Source organism: Prenolepis imparis, unplaced genomic scaffold (genome assembly GCF_030444845.1).
Source record: "Prenolepis imparis isolate NDT839.2.m4 unplaced genomic scaffold, iyPreImpa1.0 SCAF_8, whole genome shotgun sequence".
Lineage (NCBI taxonomy): Eukaryota > Metazoa > Arthropoda > Insecta > Hymenoptera > Formicidae > Prenolepis > Prenolepis imparis.
This window is the reverse complement of record NW_028141166.1, coordinates 10,240,177-10,262,558: the sequence shown is the minus strand read 5'-3', so window position 1 is coordinate 10,262,558 and position 22,382 is coordinate 10,240,177. Positions and strand designations below refer to the sequence as shown.

The following is a 22,382-nucleotide window of genomic DNA, read 5'->3' as shown; positions in this document are numbered from 1 at the left end:
ATCAAATTGTAATATGTTTTGATGGTAGGTATAGCTTATTGAACAAATAACTTTTCATCAAATAATGAACAATAACTTATGAAAAATTAATTTTTCATACGTTATATTAAAAGAAAAATTATATTAAAAAAACAAAGGTGATATAATTTTGGCCGGTACTGTAGCATAGATAACTTTTTTACTTTGGCACAATGATAAATAATAATTGTGTTTGTGCTAATGCGCGCTCATTCCGTCTGTTCTCCAAAGTAGTTCGAAGTTTTCGTCATCAGTAATTTATATTTCCGCTCTTGTGCGTAATTTATGCAAGGAAAAAGACACTTACGTACTTTACTTACGTATATCATGACCCGAAATGACATTCTTATCTCAAACAAGACTTTTAGTAAACAGAAGGTATCCATCTCTCTTCAACGCGTTTCTGTTCCGCTGGAGCGGAGATCTTCGGACACGTTGAAAAGTTACGCGCCGGCTTGAGAAATCTCTCAGTCGTTTCTCGGTCGCCTTGTAGTTCGGAGCGTGAAGTCAGAAGAGGATTTGCTTTTCTAAAAGTATTTTTATATTGAATTATCATTTTTATGCAGAGAGAAAGAGAGAGAGAGAGAAAGAGAACAAAGTGATGCTAGAGACTAGAGAGGCCAAGTTCGCTGATCGTACATTAAGTTTTCCGGCAAAATATATGACGATTATTGAATATATATTTTGAGAAAGGAGAAAACTATAAGAAAAGCGTGGCGAATGATCAGTAGAGAGTAAACACGAAGACAGGTGTCGGATAGTCCAACCTGATTGTAGCAGAATTGACATTTTAGTGTTCGGAAAAAGGGAAAAGATAAGGGAAACATATCCTAATTCTTGTGTATTAACACTGGTGAGCATAACACAGTCAAAATTTTCTTTTTATGACAGTGAAAGTATTGAGAAAAAACGAAGGAAAAAACAGACTTTTTAATGATACTAGTATTTACGAAAAAAAACGAGAGAAGAACGTCATTGCAAATTAATATTTTTTTAATCGGAATTTTCGAGAAACGTGTAAAACTGCGTCAACGTTCGTATTATCACTGAGTGCTACGGTGACGCGAAAAAGTTCTCATTGTCAGAGATCGTAAAATTTAGCATTAAAAATGAAACTATACATCAGAGAGAGGTAATAAATGTTAATAAGAAGACTAATAAACATATAAGCAAAGTGAAGATTTGACACTAAAAATGCATTTATTTAAAAAAAATTGTCTTTGTCAATAAGTACTTATATCTATCTACAGAAAGACACATTAATCTGTTATTAATATGTTGTATTTTTTAAATCACTAAATATTTGAAATATAACAAAATCTAGAAAACCAATATTTGTATATTAAAAGTAATTTCTCTTTTCTTCTACAGAGAATAAAGAGGGGAAGATTCCTTATTTAGAAAAATATACGTAATATAAATTATATATTTTATGTGTTATAATATTATAAAAATTGCATACATATATATGTAAGATATAATTATTTACGAGGTAAAAGTTACTTATATTAAAAATTTAAATGATATGATAATATATAATTCTATGACCATGAGATACTGAATTTTCAGGAAAGTCTTATTCGCATTGATAAGTTTTTATCTGCTAACAACAATAATAGCACTCACGTGCTATATATCTTTATAGATACTATGTAATATATTTAGGAATATAAAATATATTTTTTGTTTCATATGCATATTTGAAATTTTTAAAAAGAATCTAATATTGTTAATTATATTAAATCTGTCAATTTTTCTGAGTTTTCTTATATTTTAAAATTTGATATTTATTTAAAACAGTACAGTTATTTAAAACAGTGATATCAGATAAAGAGAATTAATGAAAAAAAAGATGTAAATTTTTGTTTGCGAATGCTTGTATAAAAGATAAAATGTAATAAAGCATAAATGTTTCAGATCTTTTTCACATTAACGACACTTGTTAACTTCATTCCCTTCATTAAATTTATTATATAATTTCTGTAGTGAAAGTTTATAAAATTAGAAAGTGCAATACTTTAACTAATTTGTAACACTGATTCCGCTCTCGTATGTGAAGCATATATATTCTCGATATTTGATATAGCTAATTTTTAATTACATTTTGTTTAAAAACTGCAACAATGTATCTTTTTTAATTTTATATATATATATGTACTCTCTCTCTCTCTCTTTGTATACATAATTAATTACAAATTAATACACTTAATATGCACTTTAATTAATTACAAATTAGAACAGATTTCTAATTACATATAGCATATACTATTACAAGAGTTTCGCATTTAATACATTAAAAATACATTAATATTAGTCCGAATGCACATTAAGAATACATCAGTTAATATGTACACATATACTCAATAATTCTAAACATATTCAGAAATATTCTTTTTTCTTTCTCTTCCTCTCTCTCTCTATTTTCTTAAAAAATAATATAAATAAAAATATTATTAAAAAATATTATAAATTAAAGATAAACCGTAACTTTTTTATTTCTTTGCGTCTTAAAAGACACATGATATATTTTGTTAGCAGATTTACGATGAAGCCCGAAGCAACCTGGTTATTATGGGCTATTATACCGTTTTTACTTCTTGGGGGATCCGCGAGTATTGAAAAATTAAAAAACATATATTCATGGAAGGCTTTGGAATTCGCCTTCCCAAACGAACGTGCTAAAGAACTTGCCATACGGGAGGGCCGCTTCATTCCTGGAGTACCGGTACCACTGGACATGGATTTTTATCACAAAGGTTTTAAATAATTTGTTTTATTCTCCCATACTGTATAAGCGTTTGAAATAACAAATCTGTTATTCAATTATTTGTTGTATGAAAAATAATATTTTGATATTTTTTATTATTTTTAATATATTCTCCCTCTTTTCATTATGCTATTTATTATTTCATAATAAAATTGAAAACTATAAATATGCGGTTAAAAAATTAATACTTTAATTTTGCTTAATAATTATTACTTTCCTCATTATATACTTTGCTAAAGCAAAGTATTTAATTAATTGGATGAGTATCAATTTGTGATAATTGACACTTATGATCGAAAGGTTTATTTTATGCGATCGCATAATTGATCAGTTATAATCTAACAGTTCGCACTTGGCATATTTCGCGCTCCTTCATTATTTATACGGCTTAACGAAACTTCTTGAGTAACGAACATGTTTTGTGATAATATGTTTGCATAATTCTTACACAGTTTCACTATGACTAACATTATACTTACGAGTAATAATCCTTACTTATACAACTAGATATTATTATATTGCTATTGATGTAACCTACTTTGGCAAATGATTAATGAGATATTGAGCTCGAAGATATAAATATAGATACCATTTAGCTTTATTGTGCAATTTTTTTGAAAATTATTATAAAAATATATATAAAAGTTTCTTATAACAAACGCTCAAAATTAACATTTAAACTCGTATATATATGCAAGCATTATATAAAAATTTTTCCGTAATTCCGTAACAAAATCAGAGATCGATTATTCAAAAATCTATTATTTTATAAGATCTTTCAATTGAAATAGCTTTATCAGGTCAGATCATGACACGTTTTCACTTATCTTAACACTTGATAACCATTTCAATGAATGCATAGCTAAACACGGATCCATTGTATTCATCTCGATACCAAGATTCCAAAACGGAGTTCCAGTCACCCTCGGTTATGTCACGAATAATGTTTCTCCCGAGGGAAATCCAATAATTGCACCTTATCCACATTGGGAAGCGAATAGATTGGGAAACTGTGACGCGATCACCAGTGTATTCAGAATGCAGGTAACGATAAAAAACTTTGTATTTGTTATTTGCATCAATATTCTGGGCGCATATTTTGCTCGCACATTCAATAATACATACTTAATAATAGGTTGTCATTTTAATTGCTCACTCAATATTTTTTAACAATTAATTAACATATTAAAATTAAACACACATTATAACATCGCTTAACACTCGTTTTGATTAAATAAAAAATATTTACTGTAAAATATCTATTTTACTGTATTTCTATAATGTAACAACTAAGAGAAAAGAATTGCCAAATTCGCACATATTTTATATAAAACTCTATTTCACATTTATGATTATTAATTATATATATGAATCTTTCAAAGTCAGAAATTTTTTCTGACTATTTTATTATTAGAAGTCACACCTCGCGCATTCAAAGATAAACACGTTTCGTGTGATGCCATAACACTATATGGAAATAACACCTTCATTACTATTCGAGAAATGCGGATAACAATCCGCGAACGTGTGGTATAAACGAAGAATTTCTCAATATCAATTATTATAATTGTTGGCATTGACCACAATAAGGTAGAAGACACGTTTTTCGATACCTTTTTTTTACAATGTGCGACTATTTTCATATCTTAACTTATTTAGGACGCGCGTGACTTAGAACAATACTCTTCGTTGATGTTTCATGCCGATTGAGATTAAGAAGAAACGTGAAATTGATTTCAAAATAAAAATAAAAATATTATCTCTCGATTCAATATCGAATTCTATCTCCTTTACACAATTGAAATACATATATAATATAATTAATAAATGAGATATATATATATACTATATTTTTCTATTTAATAAATAAAAAATAAAAAATATATTTTTTCGATTGATGTGATTTTTTTGAAAAGAAAATAATTTCTAAAGTTTTGAACATGCTAACAATTATAAACTTATGAAAAATAAATTTATTCGCAAAACATTATCTTTATTCGAAATATTATAACTTCACTAACTCGCAAAAATAACTCAAGTGTACACTTTATGAAATATACTGTATGTGTATCGGTACACAAACGCATGATATACCGTTTGTTTAGAAAGTATTGCGCGAAGAAGATTGTTAGAAACTACACGAGTATTAATGATTTCTTCCGCTATCATCATTGTTTGATTTAATGAAAACACTGTTGCTCACAATTCCCGTGTTAATGACGAACGTGTAAAGTATATAAATAAGTGTATAAATAGGAAAACAATTAACAAATGTTATTTTTTCGAAGCGAAAGTTATAACTACGTTTTGAAAGTTGCGTTCGAAAGAGTTGAAAATTAACACAAGAAACATTTAAAAAACAATGTATCTTCATTTAATTGTATATTTTTTTATAATATAATTTTTAATTACATAATCTTTAATATTATGAAAATTTTTAAATATAATTTATCTTTCTTAAATTAAGATTTTTATGATATCATATTATTTTATAGAGATATTATATTAACAAACATAACACAAATTAATTCGATCATCGAATTTTATTGGAAAAATATCAACTTTAAATTTATTAAAAAATCCGTATAGAAAATTCCGTATATTTATTTTACTTCTATGCAAAATTAATTCTTTTATTTTCATATAATACAATAATATTAAAAATATTAAAAATATTAATTAATTAAATTATCAAATAAGTTTAGGTTTAAAATTTAATGGTTATCCTAATATTCTGTCTCTGAACATTATATGTATATGATATAAATAATCAATCACAAAACTTGGCAAGACGATTTTTCTCATAGATCAAACATTTATCCAACATTTTTATTATAAGAAGGGGACCAAATATTAGTTGTAGAAAAGAAATGTTATTACAGGTAGACTCATGCGACAGATTGTGGGTTCTCGACACCGGCAAGCTCGAAGACCGACAGATCTGCCATCCTCAATTGCTGTCGATCTCGCTGAGAACGAACAAGATTCTGAGTCAGTACAAGTTCCCCAAGGAACAGTTCAAGGACGATTCCTTGTTCGTCACGCTCGCGGTCGACAGTGAGAAATGTAACGAGACCTTCGTCTACATCGCTGATGTGACTGGATTCGGATTGCTCGTCTACGATCATCACAATTCTCACTCATGGAGAATCACCAACAATCTTTTTTTTCCTTATCCACCCTACGGCACGTTTCACATCAAGGGGGAGACGTTCGATCTGATGGACGGTATTCTGGGACTCGCGCTGAGTCCCATAAAACAGGACGGTGACAGGATCTTGTATTTCCACTCCTTGGCCAGCAGAGTCGAAAATTGGGTACCCACTTCCGTTATCAGGTGAGAAAAAATAATCATACTTATTTAATCGTAACAAAATTAACACGCCGCACGATTTCTCTTTAAAACATGTGGCAATATATAAAATATATTTTATGTGCAATATATGTATAGTTCGAAATTTATTAGATACATATTTATTAAAAAAATTTAAATGCTTTGGATTTATATAAAATGTTTTATATTACTAAATAAAATCTTAAATTGATTGATTTTCCAGATATTTTTAGCTCGTCTTTATAAATTGTTAATTTTAAACCTAAAAAGGCTGTAATACTATTTTTATTTGGTATCGTATTTAATTCTTTCACGAAATCATAAAACTTTTCTAACAAATAAAATAGAGATGCATTATTATTATAAAACATAATATTTCCAAATTAACAAAATTAATATAAAATAATGATGTTATAAATTAATAATAAAAAATAATTAATACGTTGCTATATATAATATATATGTATATTGTAAGATTTGAACGTTTTACAATATTTTTATATCTTATCTCTCAAAGTGTGTCCCGATAAATGGTATGTCGCTATAATCAAACATTTGCTATTATTTAGAAATTATAGCCTCTTTCAAGATCACTCTGACGCTGCACCAAGGTCATTCCATCCATTCACTATGGAAAGATCATCGCAATCAGCCGCTGAAGCCATGGATCAGAATGGTGTCCTCTTCTTCGGTCTTCTATCAGATTTAGCTATTGGATGCTGGAACAGTATGACTCATCCCGAATATGGTGGTACCAATATTGAAATCGTTCTAGTTGATCCCGACATTTTGCAATTCCCGTCTGGACTAAAGGTATAATAATCACAAAATTCTTCAACAATATTTTTATATTTTAACTACATTTTTTAAATCTTAAATAGAAAATTATATACGCGATCATTATAATCGAAAAATAGTAATGCTAGGCTCGGGTATAATGTGTGTTAAAGAAATTACAAAATTTGCTAGTATAATATACCGAAAAAAGTCACATGATAAGATAACAATCCATTAAAATTAAATTATATTGGCACTTTCGCACTTGGTGTAAATTATATTCTTGATTATTATAGTTCTAGAGTTAAATAAATTTATATGTTAACAATCAATCAACGGTATAATCAACTAACATTGCAGATCATCACCGCGAAAAACGGTCGCCAGGAGCTGTGGGTGCTCATATCGTCGTTTCAGAAGGTCATGACCGGGACCATGAGCGCGAACGAGACCAACTTTCGGATACTGGCCGGTTACGTGGACGAGCTGGTTCGCGGTACCAAATGTAACGGTGGTCTTGACCGCAATCGCGCTTACGAGGCGACGCTCTTCGCCAAATGAAGATCGTGGCACCGCGGGGAGTTCGATGATTCGCGTTCTCGCGCGGTGGCACCGTCCGTCCGGTGGTATAAGTATCCCAATTTTTTCGCAGAGTATCATCATCACCACCATCACCACTTATCATCACCATCGTATCAATCTTCGAAATTATTCGCCAGACCATTCCGTCCTGACTGGATCGCGAGACCCATCTACCCTCGACCTCGAATCGAATACACCGTCATTATCGATTACGAGTAAAGAACGCGCGATGCTATACGTACCTCGATATTCCTGATGACATCCCGACGAACAGCCCGCTTTTATAAAAGTTCTATAGACTTTATGGAGCTTATTAGCTCGTAAAGCCATCAAGCTACTCGTGGTGCCAATTAAACTATTTACTCTACTTACAGTTGTTTAGCCTGGTATGTCCTTCACTAACAATAAGAATAACCTTCATCACCGTGATTACCGTTCCTAATAAATATTCTCTTATTTTTATTGAAAATAGCGGATACAGTAAATATCGGACTGCAAGTGTGTATTTTCAACTTCGCGCTTTATTATTGCGTATCATATTTTATGCATATCCCAGTATTTAATGCAATAAAAACACTTGTTACTACCAAAAAAATATTTAATCACAATTATTATATAATAAGGATAATAAAATAAAATTAATTATGCAAAGAAATTGTGCATATATGACTGTACGTTGACACTGGAAGTTTCGTATTTAATAATTATAATTATATTATAATAAATAAAAATTTATTTTAAATATTATCTACCTCTTTTTAAAATATTAATACTGGATGATATTCCAGGCAAATACTTATTTTAAATAAAATAATGTATTTTATTTAGAATGTTTTATTCTTGTTATATTTTTAACTACATTGTTATTTTTACATAAAATATAAAGAGAAAGAGAGAGAAGAAAGCTTTTGAGTTGAAAAAACATGTATTAAAAAAGGAGCTATTAAAATTAAAATTTAATCATGACTGTAATATTGTAATGAATGATGCTAATATTTACAGCAATAATATAAAATACTACATGAGATGAAAACTCACTCATTCTATATTATTTACAGAAATTTTTTCTGAAATAATTGTTCTATTCGAGTGGAAAGAAAAGAAAGTCTGTGCGTCAAGAAAAGTCAGCTGTAAAAATTCCAGTGAATGTTACAATGGCACCTGTACAAACATAAGGGGAATGAGAAAAAAAAGATGAAAAGACTCTTCAATGTAAAATTTCGATAGTGCAAAAAGAGCCGAAAAAATACTTTTTAAAAAGAATTAAGTCTTTCTTTTAAAGAAAGATATTATTATTTCGCGCATCTTTTAAAAATATAACACAATTTTATATAATTCTTTCTATTGTCAAAACACATTTTAATGAGATACTTTCACGATGAAATGATAATTTATTTTGCCGATTCACAATTTGAAAGCCAGAATCATTGACTTATCATATCGCTCTACTTATTGTTAGAGAAATATCTACGTAGCAGACAAGAATTTATTTAAATATTCATATACTATGTTGCTCTAAGAGCTCATTAATATTATTTACATGAAGTAGTGAATAAAACATCATCGTGGAAACATGAAATGTGCATCAAACGATAGCGAGTGAAGTGTAGTTTCGTAATGCGATCGCCTTCCTCGTCAAGAAAAAAAGGCAAACAATCGAAAGGAATGCAATTTCTTTAACAGTCAAGATAAAATATTTGATGTTCTAATGCTACGTTCATCCATTAGTTTTTTCAAACTTCAAACGTCACTTCATACATTTACTATAAATATTACGCCATTAACGTAAAGTGTTACCTTACGTATAATAGGTAAATATTTTTTCGTATGAGAAAGAATAATTTATATCTTTTGCGCTCGATTTGTTATAAGGAAGTTTTGGTGTGTTTTCGCGCGTTAACAAAAATATTCATACAGGTATGATAAAATTTCATCGGAATATACTGCTCTTAAATCCATCGCGATAATATCCTTGTTTCATTAATACTCAGTCCGTCAATAAGTGATTGCTTAATGCATAATTAATTTACAAACATTTTTTTATCGAATATAACGCAAGTTCTAAATACATTATTAATACTAATAATGTAAAATGTAAAACACAGCATCGTCCTCGCGCAAGTTTTAATTAATTTAATGTTTACTTGTCATTATAATTCTTTGAGAAACACGTGCTTCAGATGGTGAGTACGAGCTAGAATAAGAACCGAAGTCTTGAATATGCGGTTGCTATTATTATTAAGCATTGACACCATTTATACAAACGTCACCGCGTATCAAGAACACTTTCGGACGATACACGAATGGAAATACTTTGACTATAAGTGGAAAAATGCGAGTCACATACACGATATGTGTGATCATTGACACCGACTACTCGAAAGGTGATGTGTGTGTGCTCGATATAAATTATTTATGCTTCGTTATTATTTACAAACCTACGACTGTAAAATTTTTTTAGTAAATCTAAATTTGATTTTTTTTTCGCAAACATTTATTTATGATTTAAAAAAATTGTATATTGAAAGGCTATTATCATATTTTTGCATATTTTGACAATTTTCTTAATGTCAAGTGCGCGCTTTCAGTACCAAGTTCATTCGCGGCATATTATACTTTTTATAGTTAAATTTTAAATATTTATAGATAATATAATATAAAATTAAAAAATAATTAATAATTAAAAACTGAAATGATACGAATGATGCGTGTTATAAATAATTTATTTTCTTTATTTTTTCGATTAATTATTAAAGATTAGCCGGAATGTAAAAATCTGGAAGAAAATAACGAATCCCCATGCTCAGCTGTGGTATGGAGAGGGTGTGCAGTAAAAGTAATAAATCGCGATACTTTAGCAAAGAAGCACAGTGTGCGTTGCAAGAGTATCGAAATAACAGCTTGTTGTTTTAGTTAAGTGTTAATTATCACGTGCTATAATTAATTATACTAATTGCGGGCATAATTTTTATCGAGATGCAATTATAACAAAAAACAGTGATATACATATACATATATTGTATATAATATATATTTTTTTTGTATATATATATATATATAATAACTCTCTTATTTACTTGCTTATCATTTATTGTAAAATCTACATAATAATAGCGATAATAATTGGTTAGAAAGATGGTGATCGCAGGATGTTTCGATGCACAAATTCCCGCGAAAACTCGCATATTATTCGTAAATATAACAAGATGTTAATTACGGCTTTGTTATTGATGCTGCTTATGAAATGCTCGGCGTCGGAGGAGGAAGTGAGTGCGAAAGCGGAAAGTATTTCTAATCTCCGGTGGAAAGTGGCATTTATATGCTAAGATCGAAAAGAGCGTCTCGCTTCGCTTGCGGAACAAGTCATCGGAACGAAGCGTACTATCTCAGGTAACGTGAATTCGCTCTCGTAGTGCACATGCTCTCTCTGATGAGAAAAAGAACGTTTCGACGACCGTGAGCTTGATTGAGTCGCGAAATGTCGCGTCATCGAAGAAACGTGTGGAACTAACAAGCGCATTCGCAGTCTTCATCAAATTCCTGTTTACGCGGTCATGATTCTTATCGGAAGTCTTAAGCGATACGTATTTAAACTTCTTTCGGCTTTCTATATTAGTTGGAAGAGTTAAGAGAGTATTATGATATAATTATGTAAAATATATTGTCAGGGGGAAATAATTTTCATATAATGACGAGTAAAACGTGAGAAGTTTATATTATCTGATGTAGAGAATAAAGAATAATAAAAGACTCCTATAATTATAATCCTTAACTGGAACGGTACGAATACGTTATGTAATTAGAAGTCGCGGATACTTTGAAGTCATTGCTCCAATTAAGATAAATTTTAGATTAAAATTGCTTTGAGAGCAGATTTGTATTTGTAATTTTGCCAGAAATTGAATAAATAGATAATTATGTAACAATTATAAAGTACCGATCCACAGAATTTATAATATTGCATTCGTTTATTGTTTAATCAAACAGAATTTAATTTTAAATGAGTTTTAATATCGCAATATTTATAGATATGAAGTAAAATGGCAATTTTTAAAAGTTTTATCTGTTCTTTAAAAGAGTTCTCGTATGATTTGGAGATTGTGTATTTTTTTTTTTATATAGCAAATTATAATGTTTTAATTGAGTACGAATTCACGGCTGTCTCTCTCCCTTTATCGCACATAGGAATAAATAATGGTTTTGTTCGAATATGTTTTTGCATCAAATAACATTTCGCTGCGTAACCACGAAATTATCGAGATATTGACGCAATTGTCAGAACGTGAAGGAAAAAGCGTATACAAACAGTTGCTCAAATTAGAATTGGAATTGCAAGCTGACGTCATGTATGCATTTTGTAACTTCTAAAAAAATTTAATTCAGCAATACAAGTTCAAGTAATGCTTAATCAATAAAATTATTAATAATACGATATACATTAAAGAATGACAAAATATATTACATTGATTTTCCTGCTGATTATAATAGCTAAATTATATATATGCACTTTTTATAAAGTATATGTAACTCTATATATTATATGTGCTACTCTATCTAATTAATATATAATTTATGTAGAAATTATAAAAAATATTATCTCGTTACATAAAAATCTATAATTATAATCCGTGTAGAAAATTATGTTACTCATTGTAAATATTATTTATTCCGTAATTGCTCGCACATGCTTATAAGCGTTTTCGAACTAAATGCAGAATTAATTGTATTTGACGGCATTTTTTTATGGCTCGTTCTTTCTGCGTTTACGCAACATTTCGAAGACGGCGTTTGTAATACGTCTGTGATCATAATACGATTATTCAGCGATATATATGATTATTTTGGAAAAAAATTACACTTTAATTCCTCTAGCGTAATCATCTTTTTTGCGTAATCGGCACGCGATTCATGCTTGTTTTCAGACATGCCATGATGAGAAAGAAGAAAAGTATCGACGTGAAAAGAAACGGTTGGTTACCATTCCGAGAGTTTTGGATTCCCCCGAAGAAAACAAACCGTACCAGCGATTACTTATACGGTTCTTCTGATTATACTGTCGGGGATGATTCTAGTCTGATACATCAGCGTGATTTCCAGGACCGCAGAAGGCTTCAGCAACACGATTTGCCGCGCAAAGATCGTGAGTTTTCGAATGTCAGCATGGAACTTATAATTAGAGAACTAACAATAAGAAGATACATGTAATCATGTAGCTTATATGCATGTAGTTGGCACTTTCAATTAATAAAATAAAAAATAAGCTTATATTAATAAAATAAAAATAATTAAAAGACTGTTAAATTCTAAATAATGTAACACAATCCAATATCAATATTTATTTACTCGCTTTTTTGTTATTAATTCTAATAATACTAATTAACTTTAATAATAATTTTTAATTAAAACAATTCGTTATTTTTGTAAATTGCATTTTATCCAATCATATTTAGACATTTGTACATCGTACATAAATGACTTCGTGAGAATTGAAAGCAAGAGAAATAAAAAAAGGAATAATTATTAATCATTTTCATTAAGATGATAAATTCAGAAATTATAGACGCACGCGGAACCTTAAAACAGGATTACGTTTTTTTCTCATGTAAATGTGTGGGCAATTGAATTACGACAAACAAACACAGAATCCGCACTGTTGTTACTGTACCGTAAAATTCAAACGAGTTTCACTTGGGAACGCGCGAATAATAGAAAGAAACGCTCGATATTACCTCGTAAAAAATGTAATTATGACGCTCGACGATGCCGTAAAGTGGCCTATGCCTTCTATAAAAAAATGCTCGCGCAATGCACAGGATGGTTTTTATATTTTTACAAAGTCCAATTCGGAATTTTACATTGCGGAACATATACGATGATTGCACGACACTGAAACCACAAATCCAGTCTTATGCTCAAGAATTACATTATAGAAAAATAAGGAAACTTTCCGAGTTAACTAGCGAAATAAAATAGTTATTAAAATTAATATTTCTATCTGAGAGCATATTTTAAATAAGTTATAGCGGTAAAATAAAATATAATGTAAAAATTTTAATAATTATCTTAAAATTCCAAATGCTCCAGCATATCAATTTAAGATGCAATTCTTCTTGAAATTTAAAAAAAAAACGATAGCTGTCAAAAATTTCGTGAAACAAAACAAGTAATCACGTTCACAAAAAATCTGATGAATTATGAGTCTTTTTTATTATTAAACCGCGAATTAAAAGCGTCGCGCGCGTTTCTGTTCGATGTGCTCGATTCTCAGTCTCGATGCAGTTTTACGAGCAGATGCGCGAGTTCCCATGAACTCATCCGCCAATGACCTATACCGAATGGAACCCAGAGTTGCAATACGAACGAGAGGGAAAATCATCTTCGGGAGAAGGGATTCGCCGTTCTCTCCTTTCGTAGGATCTCCAAGACACACTTACGACCCGGATGGTGAATATGGTAGTCGCGTAACATCCATGGTGCCATCTCGAGCACCGCATCTTCTTCGCGCTTAGGCATTTCTGTATCATTAGGGCGAAAGCGACTAGCCCCGTCATTCAAAAGCGTTCCGATTTCGCAGGATTCTGAATCACTACGCACAACAAAATCGTCGCTCGCGAAGTAAGTAAGGAACGAGATGCAGACTCATCTTCGTATAAATCGCTTTTTGCTTTCATATTTATGTCAGTGAATAATACGTGTCACTATTTTATACATATATACATTATCGTCATACATCACACGTTGACAGATAATTAATATTTAATTGAGCACACACAATACATCCATCGAATGTGGACGATTATCGTCGCGAATGCAAAGGCCCACTTATCTCGATAAAGGGGATGATGTTGCAGCAGGTTTCAATGTATGTAACGTTGCGAAAATTTCACTAAATTTCTAATTGCAACGAAGAGCATTTGACTTTTCCCTCTATCTCCTCTTTTATGTACTCTTTCGTTCCATTTATAACAGTATAATTATTTAACCATTTAACGACAGAAGAATGCAATAAATAATTTTACGCGATTTGGCGTCATTAGAATGTAAAGTTTGTTAAAGAAAAAAATATATATTCTACATTTTATTCCACAGATATGGCCAACATGTTACCATGGTTGTTATCAATATCACTATTAAGTGTTCCAAAATTTGCGGTTCACACGGGTCCTAGTATCTTATCCAGGGAACTTCAAGCACCTGCGTTGCCATTAACTCCATCCATTTCGACTTCACAATTCTCTTCGATGCATGTAAGAAAAACAAGAGAGAATGGCATATATATAAAATTATTTTGGATAATCTGACTTTTTAATTTGTTCTTTACATTAAAAAAATGTTAAAGTTTGAAAGGCATCTGTGTGCTTTTAAAAATGTGTAATATTATACATATAATATACCTATATTATATGTATAGTATATAATATAATTATATATAATATTTAATCGACTATCTATTTATGCAAACGCATTGTCGCGAATCCAAGTTATTATATTTACATTTACAAATCAGATTAAATTCTTCGACTTATAAACCAACAGTATATAATTGAATGATAATAATTTGTCGCGCGTCAATCAGTCACAGGCCATCAATCACAGAGGTTCTATATCGGCTTATGATGAACATGCTGACTCTCGAAATTGTGATTCTCACGAAAATTCGCCGGGGAAAAAATCCGCAAACACAGATAATCTTTATGGATCGACACCGCAATTAACGCGGCATCGCTTTTCTTCGACATCCAATCTGGGAAGAAACGATTTTTTGAGACATGCCGGAAGAGCCATCGATATATTTCGCACGGATCCTCACTCGATTAATCAATTGGACTTTCATGATTTTGGTGACGGTTTCGAGCCGGGATACATTGCGGATGACTACGTCGGTCCCGCTATGGAATTAGTGAGTGCAACGTTTTCATTCTTTTGTCAAGTTTTTAGGCGAGAATGTCCGAGATTCCGCAATATCTGCGTCAGCAGATTTTGCATTGTGACGTCGGAAGTGAAAAAAAAATTGCTCGACCGACTCTCGCAATTAAAGCTCATAATTCGCGATTAAGTATAAGACAGAAAATCATTTATATATACCGCGTATCTCTTAATATATGTAAGTATTCTAAGAGTTATTTTTGTATATTATATCCGCGTTTTAATTCCTAAAATATTTTCCATATTACAGATATAAAATTGATTTTCCGAATTGTATATATCACAAATTATAAATTATTTCGAGTGAGCTTTTAGATCTATTGTAGAATACATTTGTAGAATCATTTTGTAATAAGAGAGATTTTTACGATAAAAGTATTTTAAGTATAAATAACTGATTAAGATTCTGATTACTGCATGCTATGAAAATAATGAATCAAGGACAATCTTATAATTACGATGCATATCTATTTTATTCGTCAGAAATTCTATGACAGCTTCTTTTGCATTCCATATTAAAATAATCATTCATCATATATACAATATATGCATACAATATATCGAAATAATTAAAAAAATTTTTCAAGTTTATTTTATAAAATCTTATCTTATAAATTTTATCTTATAAAATTTAATGCAATTTTATAAAATTAAAATATATGCTTTTACTGACGACGAATTATCTTATACGTGATAGTTGCAATTCGAAATGACTGATATATGTAGGTATTGAAAATTTTTAAAACAAATTTATGTATTATTTACGACTCATTATTTTTTTTCTAATAGATGTACGCTTGGTCCACGATTGATTTTGAATTCGACAGCATCGAGGCGAGAGACAACGCTATATTCGAGGGCGACTACGTCGCGGAAAATAATTTGCCTCTCGGTCTAGATGTTTGGCGAGATAAAATCTTCATTACTCTGCCAAAATGGAGAACTGGCATACCGGTGACTTTGGCTACTGTGCCGAGACATTCCAAAAAAAGGAATCCCAAACTAAAACCGTACCCTAATTGGCAGTGGCATCAATCAGGTTATTTTTTTCACATAAATTGTCAGCTTCATAACGAAGAACTTGCTTCGAGATTTTATTTTACACATGTGATAATCTTTGATAATTATTTTTTCTATACACTAGAACAATATAAGCGCGCGCTACGCGTGCGTCATTCTTCAGTTTTATATTTAAAAAAATGATATTATTAAAAAAATAATATTTTTTAACAGAATCAGCTGATAACTGTCAAAAAATATTAATCGAATTTAAAGTACCATAACATATTATTTAAAACATATTATTATTTTAATTTTTAAAACATATTATTTAAAAATTTAATTAGAAAATTGACGCTTTAATCAGCTGATATCTGTAAAAAAATATTACTAAAGCGTTAATTTGCTAATTAAATTTCAAAGTAATAACATGTTATAAGAATTAAAATAGTAATATGTTGTAAATAATATATTATAATACTTTATTCTCGGTTGATATTTTTTGACAGAAAACAGCTGATAACTGTCAAAAATATTAACAGTGTTTAAAGTAGCTAATTTCTATCAAAAAGTATTAATAAATCTTTTCGTCAATAAAATCATAATTATTCTCGATGTTGTGATTATCTCGATTATCAAAAGATCCTTATAGAAAATTCTATTTTTATTCCCACTTTCTGCTTTAGATTTAAATACTGAATGTTTATGCATTGCAAAATTAAATAATATATAATTTTTTTATACATAGATTGCAATGCATAATAATATGTGAATTAATTATGCATAAAAATTCATTTAAATCTTTAACACAGAGAACAAAAAGAATAGAATTTTCTACAAGAATCGTAGAATCAAAATATCTGCGGTTCCATTATATTTGTGATTGACCGTTAGACTGAGCAGCGGTATCGCCAAGCGCAGCCTATACGTCCACCACGCTGCGCGCTTCGCGCGAGACTGATTCTCGAGATCGCTGCATCGCTGCGGTTGGGAGACTGCTCGCTGCTCGTCAGTCTTGCGCGAGACGCGCACCGTGGTGGATGTGTAGGTTGTGCTTGGCGATACCGCTGCTCAGTCTTGCGGTCAATTCTCGCTCGAGACGTGAAGCATGGTGGATGTGTACAGAGGCACGAATATAATGGAAGCGCAGATATTTTGATCCTACGATTCTTGTAGAAAATTCTATTTTTTCTTGTTCTCTGTGTTAAAGGTTTAAATGAATTTTTATGCATAATTAATTCACATATTATTATGCATTGCAATCTATGTATAAAAAAATTATATATTATTTAATTATGCAATGCATAAACATTCAGTATTTAAATCTAAAGCAGAAAGTGCGAAAGAAAAATAGAATTTTCTATAAGAATCTTTTGATAATCGAGATAATCACAACATCGAGAATAATTATGATTTTATTGACGAAAAGATTTATTAATACTTTTTGATAGAAATTAGCTACTTTAAACTCGGTTAATATTTTTGAGAGTTATCAGCTGTTTTCTGTCAAAAAATATCAATCGAGAATAAAGTATTATAATATATTATTTACAACATATTACTATTTTAATTCTTATAGCATGTTATTACTTTGAAATTTAATTAGCAAATTAACGCTTTATTAATATTTATGTAAAAATATATTGATCAAGTTTAAACAAACTTTATATAAAAATATCATTCTTTTTTATAGAAAATCGAGGAATGGCGCGCACGCAGCGCACTCTTGTGTTTTGTTTATATATATATATATAATAAAAATAAATAATAAAGTATATAATAAAAATAAATAATTTATATAGAAATTGTATATATGTATACCGGATCTGCGGTAATAATCGCTCACCCATCGTACAGTGGTAGAATGGGATAAACCGAGTAAGAAAAAACCCTCTATTGTTTTGCGATCTTCGCAATAAATAATGAAAAATTAAAATTATTAACGCTCGGATTAATATTAATATATGATAATTATAATGCTATTTTATCGTCGAAAATTCAAAAAGGACATAAATGATGAGTACATTTATTTTTAAATTCAAACACATTCATAGAAAATGTTCGGAATTACACGTGACAGTATAATCGCGTGGATAACAAAACGAATAAATTAATTGTGTGCTTACGTAAAGTCGAACAATGCTCATTCAAGCGTGCCTTTTAAAAACAGTAGTGATAAAGTGAAAAGGACACGAAGAGAATAAGAAATAGATATGAGAAGAAAGTCTTTTCTATATATTCTTCTCTCTATTTCTTTTTCTCGCATCTTTCTCGCTTTATTTTTAAACGGCACGCTCGAGCGAACACAGCTTGACTGATTGAGGTATCATATTACATGTCCGAGTCGCCGACTTTCTTATCGCGATATAAGATACCATTCAAGACTCACACAAATGTATTTCATTCATTTTACTTACATACGCGATTATAACGTGTAGTTTCGAGCATTGACTGTCTTCTTGTATCTTTTTTTTAATTTCCTTTGCGCCCTCCTCACTTTATCGGTACTTTGATTAAAAAGTCTCTTTCTATAAAAAGATATGTTCAGTCGATTCTCAAAAGTCTCGAAGTATTGTTGCTTATTTACCACAATGCTAATTGTCTGTCTCAATTCTCATTGTGCGTTATATAAGTAGCATTGAGATTATCAGCTGATAACTGTCAAAAATATTAAACGAGTTTTAAGGATTGTAATATATTATTTAAAACATATTATATATATTATTTAATTTTATTTTATTTTAGACTAACTCAAACTGCTAACCCTCGCGAGGACAACCTCTCGATGCTATGAATATAATGTACAACGCAAATCGAGGCAGCTAATCAACATCGCGAAAAAGAGGCAACAATACTTGCGAGAATCGACTGAACATGCTTTTTCAGAAAGGGACTAGAACGACACAAGCGCGATTTCTCAATTTTATGTTAAAGAAAATGATATGGATAACAGTTGATCACTGTCAAAAAATATTAATCGAGTTTAAAGTGTACTATAACATTTTATTTAAATCATACTATTATTTTAATTTTTATAACATAATATTATTTTGAAATTTAATTAGCAAATTAACTCTTTAAATCAGCTAATATATGTCAAAAAATATTAATAAAGTGTTAATTTGCTAATTAAATTTTAAAATAATAATATGTTAAAAATATTTAAATAGTAATATGTTGTAAATAATACGTCATAATACTTTATTTTTGATTAATATTTGTTGACAGAAATCAGCTGATAACTGTAAAAAAATATTAACGGAGTTTAAAAGTAGCTGATTTCTATATCAAAAATTATTAATACATCTTTCCGTCAATAAAATCGTAATTAGTTTCGATGTTGTGATTATTTCGATTATTAAAAGAATCTTATAGAAAATTCTATTTTTTTGTTCGCATTTTCTGTTTTAGATTTAAATACTAAATATTTATGCATTGCATAATTAATTAATATATATATTTTATTATGCATTGATTGCAATGCATGCATAAAAATATATGAATTAATAATGCAAATGCATAAAACTTCATTGTTTAAATTTTTAACAGAGAACAAAAAAAATAGAATTTTCTACAAGAATCTTTCGATCAAATATCTGTTGCTTTTTTCATCTAAGCTTTTCTATTAGATTCGCGTGTCTATACATATCCATCACGCTGCATGTGTCGCGCGAGATTGATCGCAAGACTCTGAGCAGCGGTATCGCCAAGTACACTCCATACGTCCACCACGCTGCGCGCCTCGCGCGAGACTGATTCTCGATTCTCGATATCGCTGCGATTGGGAGACTGCTCGTCAGTCTTGCGCGAGACGCGCACCGTGGCGGACATATAGGCTGCGCTTGGCGATATCGCTGCTCAGTCTTGCGGTCAGTCTCGCTTGAGACGTGAAGCGTGGTGGATGTGTACAGACGCACGAATATAATGGAAGCGCAGATATTTTGATCCTACGATTCTTGTAGAAAATTCTATTTTTTTTGGTTCTCTGTGTTAAAGGTTTAAATGAATTTTTATGCATTGCATAATTAATTTATATATTGTTATGCATGTATTGCAACTGGTGTATAAAAAAAAATATATATTAATTAAATACAAATTTAAAATAAGAAGTGCGAACAAAAAAATAGAATTTTTTATAAGAATCTTTTGATAATTGAGATAATCTGAACATCGAGATTAATTATGATTCTTTGACGAATAGATTTAATAATATTTTTTTATAGAAATTAGCTACTTAATGCTTCTAGAAATCGCAAAGCATTGTTAAAATTGTTTGTTTGAAAGAAAATCATCAATGATTAATGACGAATAAATTTTATTTGAGAACAGATTAAATTATCTTTGTAGAAAATTAAAACAAAGAGTGTGAGAATGCAAGAAACGGCAGCACGAGATCGTTTTCACGCAATCGGGAAAGTGTGGAAAGTGAATAAATGAGTTTCTCATAAATTATCTCTCGCGACAATAAACGAGCCTATTTATTTCTCGTTTGAAACAAAAGTAAACTGTTAAATTATTTTTCGAACTAATTCGTGTGCAAGCAAGCAAACCGTTGAAAAAAAATACAAAAAAATATTTATGTATACTAAAAAATTAAAAAATTTGAAGAATTAATTTTAACTTCTTACTCTACTAAAAAATATACAAAATTTTTATATTGAATACAAAGAATTTTCTGTGAAATAATATTATTCAAACCATTTCAGCATTTCTTATTCTTCTCTTTAATTCTAGAAAACTGCGAAGGATTAACATCGGTCTTCCGAGTCCAAGTAGACGAGTGCGATCGGTTGTGGATCCTCGACTCCGGCAAGATCGAGCTCGCCAGAAGATCCAAGCAAGCCTGCCCTCCCGCTATATTTATCTTCGATCTGCGTACTGACAATCTCATCAGGAAGTACACCTTGCCGGACGAACAGATCAAACAAGATTCCCTGTACATCAACATCGCGGTAGACATCAGGAACAACGATTGTGGCTCCGCGGTGGCTTATCTGAGCGATGTATGGCGATACGGTATTGTGGTGTACGACTTCTTCAAGGACACGACTTTTCGAGTCGAGCATCACTTCTTTTATCCCGATCCTTTGGCGTCCAGGTACGAGTTGCACGGCATAAAGTTTCAATGGACCGACGGGATATTCGGGATCGCGCTCAGCCCTGTGGATGTCCGAGGCGACAGAGTGTTGTTCTTCCATCCGATGTCCAGTTTCCGAGAGTTTGCTGTGTCCACGTCGATCTTCAGGGACAAGAGGACCGCGGATCAAAACACGGAAGAGTTCATGCCAGTCGGTAGACCTAGAGCCAAGGACTACGGTCATTCCTCAGGATCAGCGATCGATCGGAACGGCGTTATGTTCTTCAACATGGTCACGAGAGACTCCGTGTGGTGTTGGGATACCAGAAAAGAGTATATCCCGCAGAATTTGGGGGTAATTGGAACCAGCAACGTGTCCCTGGTGTTTCCGAACGACATTAAAGTGGATCACGAAGCGGAACAAAGTGTGTGGCTGCTCTCGAATCGATTGCCCATGTATTTGTACGGTACTCTGAACAGCGGAAATATCAATTACAGGATATTTAAAGCTAATGTCAAGAAGGCTGTCAGGGATACCGTCTGCGATCCTGATCATGTAGTTCCTGACTCGGATCCAGGCCTCGACGATAATTGCTGAAAAAGTTAGAATTTTCTCTTCTCTTTATTTTAAATTATTCTGTATATTTATGATTATTAATTATGAATTATAAAATATGACGAATTGAATTAAATACAATGAATGCATCTTTATATAATGTAAATATGCAGCATATTGTTTATAAATTATTATATGTAGTACAGCTTTTCGAATTTAATTACCAATGACTAGACTATTATATATGAAATTTCTTACATATAATTATTTTGTATATATGTATATAAATTATTTTTATGTGCATATATAAGAATCTTTTATTTAAAAAAATGTATAAAATATTTAA

General features: G+C 30.7%; 2 protein-coding genes across 8 annotated transcripts; both read left to right on the top strand.

The window, feature by feature from the left end:
• The first annotated feature begins 401 nt into the window (after window positions 1-401).
• Window positions 402-8,176, top strand: LOC145939986 (royal jelly protein-like protein). Of its 5 annotated transcripts, XR_014425933.1 has the most exons (7): window positions 402-551; window positions 2,554-2,774; window positions 3,648-3,829; window positions 5,668-6,122; window positions 6,689-6,932; window positions 7,257-7,864; window positions 7,951-8,176. XR_014425933.1 is itself a non-coding variant. In XM_083044712.1 (6 exons), exons 2-6 carry the CDS (start codon window positions 2,564-2,566, stop codon window positions 7,455-7,457), a joined length of 1,293 nt encoding a protein of 430 aa, XP_082900838.1. In that variant the 5' UTR covers window positions 402-551; window positions 2,554-2,563; the 3' UTR covers window positions 7,458-8,176. The 5 variants fall into 5 exon arrangements, 4 of the variants coding, with proteins under 4 accessions (XP_082900838.1, XP_082900841.1, XP_082900840.1 ...); XM_083044712.1 differs by having other exon boundaries at window positions 7,257-8,176; XM_083044715.1 differs by having other exon boundaries at window positions 407-551; window positions 2,557-2,774; window positions 7,257-8,176.
• Window positions 8,177-10,578: 2,402 nt separating this feature from the next.
• Window positions 10,579-22,266, top strand: LOC145939985 (dopaminechrome tautomerase-like). 3 transcript variants are annotated; one of them, XM_083044708.1, is made up of 6 exons: window positions 10,579-10,868; window positions 12,401-12,618; window positions 14,568-14,725; window positions 15,055-15,378; window positions 16,194-16,443; window positions 21,138-22,266. In XM_083044708.1, the coding sequence occupies exons 1-6, from the start codon at window positions 10,798-10,800 to the stop codon at window positions 22,076-22,078; spliced, it is 1,962 nt and encodes a 653-aa protein (XP_082900834.1). In that variant the 5' UTR covers window positions 10,579-10,797; the 3' UTR covers window positions 22,079-22,266. The 3 variants fall into 3 exon arrangements, with proteins under 3 accessions (XP_082900834.1, XP_082900835.1, XP_082900837.1); XM_083044709.1 differs by lacking the exons at window positions 10,579-10,868; window positions 12,401-12,618 and adding an exon at window positions 13,758-14,093; XM_083044711.1 differs by lacking the exons at window positions 10,579-10,868; window positions 12,401-12,618 and adding an exon at window positions 14,163-14,340.
• Window positions 22,267-22,382: the final 116 nt, after the last annotated feature.

What these genes read in the sequence shown, in the direction of transcription:
- LOC145939986 (XM_083044712.1), top strand. Translation starts at nt 2,564, where the DNA reads ATGAAGCCCGAAGCAACCTGGTTATTATGGGCTATTATACCGTTTTTA. An exon ending in CATGGATTTTTATCACAAAG is followed by an intron (nt 2,775 to 3,647) that starts GTTTTAAATAAT and finishes ATGAATGCATAG; the next exon opens with CTAAACACGGATCCATTGTA. An exon ending in CCAGTGTATTCAGAATGCAG is followed by an intron (nt 3,830 to 5,667) that starts GTAACGATAAAA and finishes ATGTTATTACAG; the next exon opens with GTAGACTCATGCGACAGATT.
- LOC145939985 (XM_083044708.1), top strand. Translation starts at nt 10,798, where the DNA reads ATGCTAAGATCGAAAAGAGCGTCTCGCTTCGCTTGCGGAACAAGTCAT. An exon ending in CACAATTCTCTTCGATGCAT is followed by an intron (nt 14,726 to 15,054) that starts GTAAGAAAAACA and finishes CGCGTCAATCAG; the next exon opens with TCACAGGCCATCAATCACAG. An exon ending in TTGGCAGTGGCATCAATCAG is followed by an intron (nt 16,444 to 21,137) that starts GTTATTTTTTTC and finishes CTTTAATTCTAG; the next exon opens with AAAACTGCGAAGGATTAACA.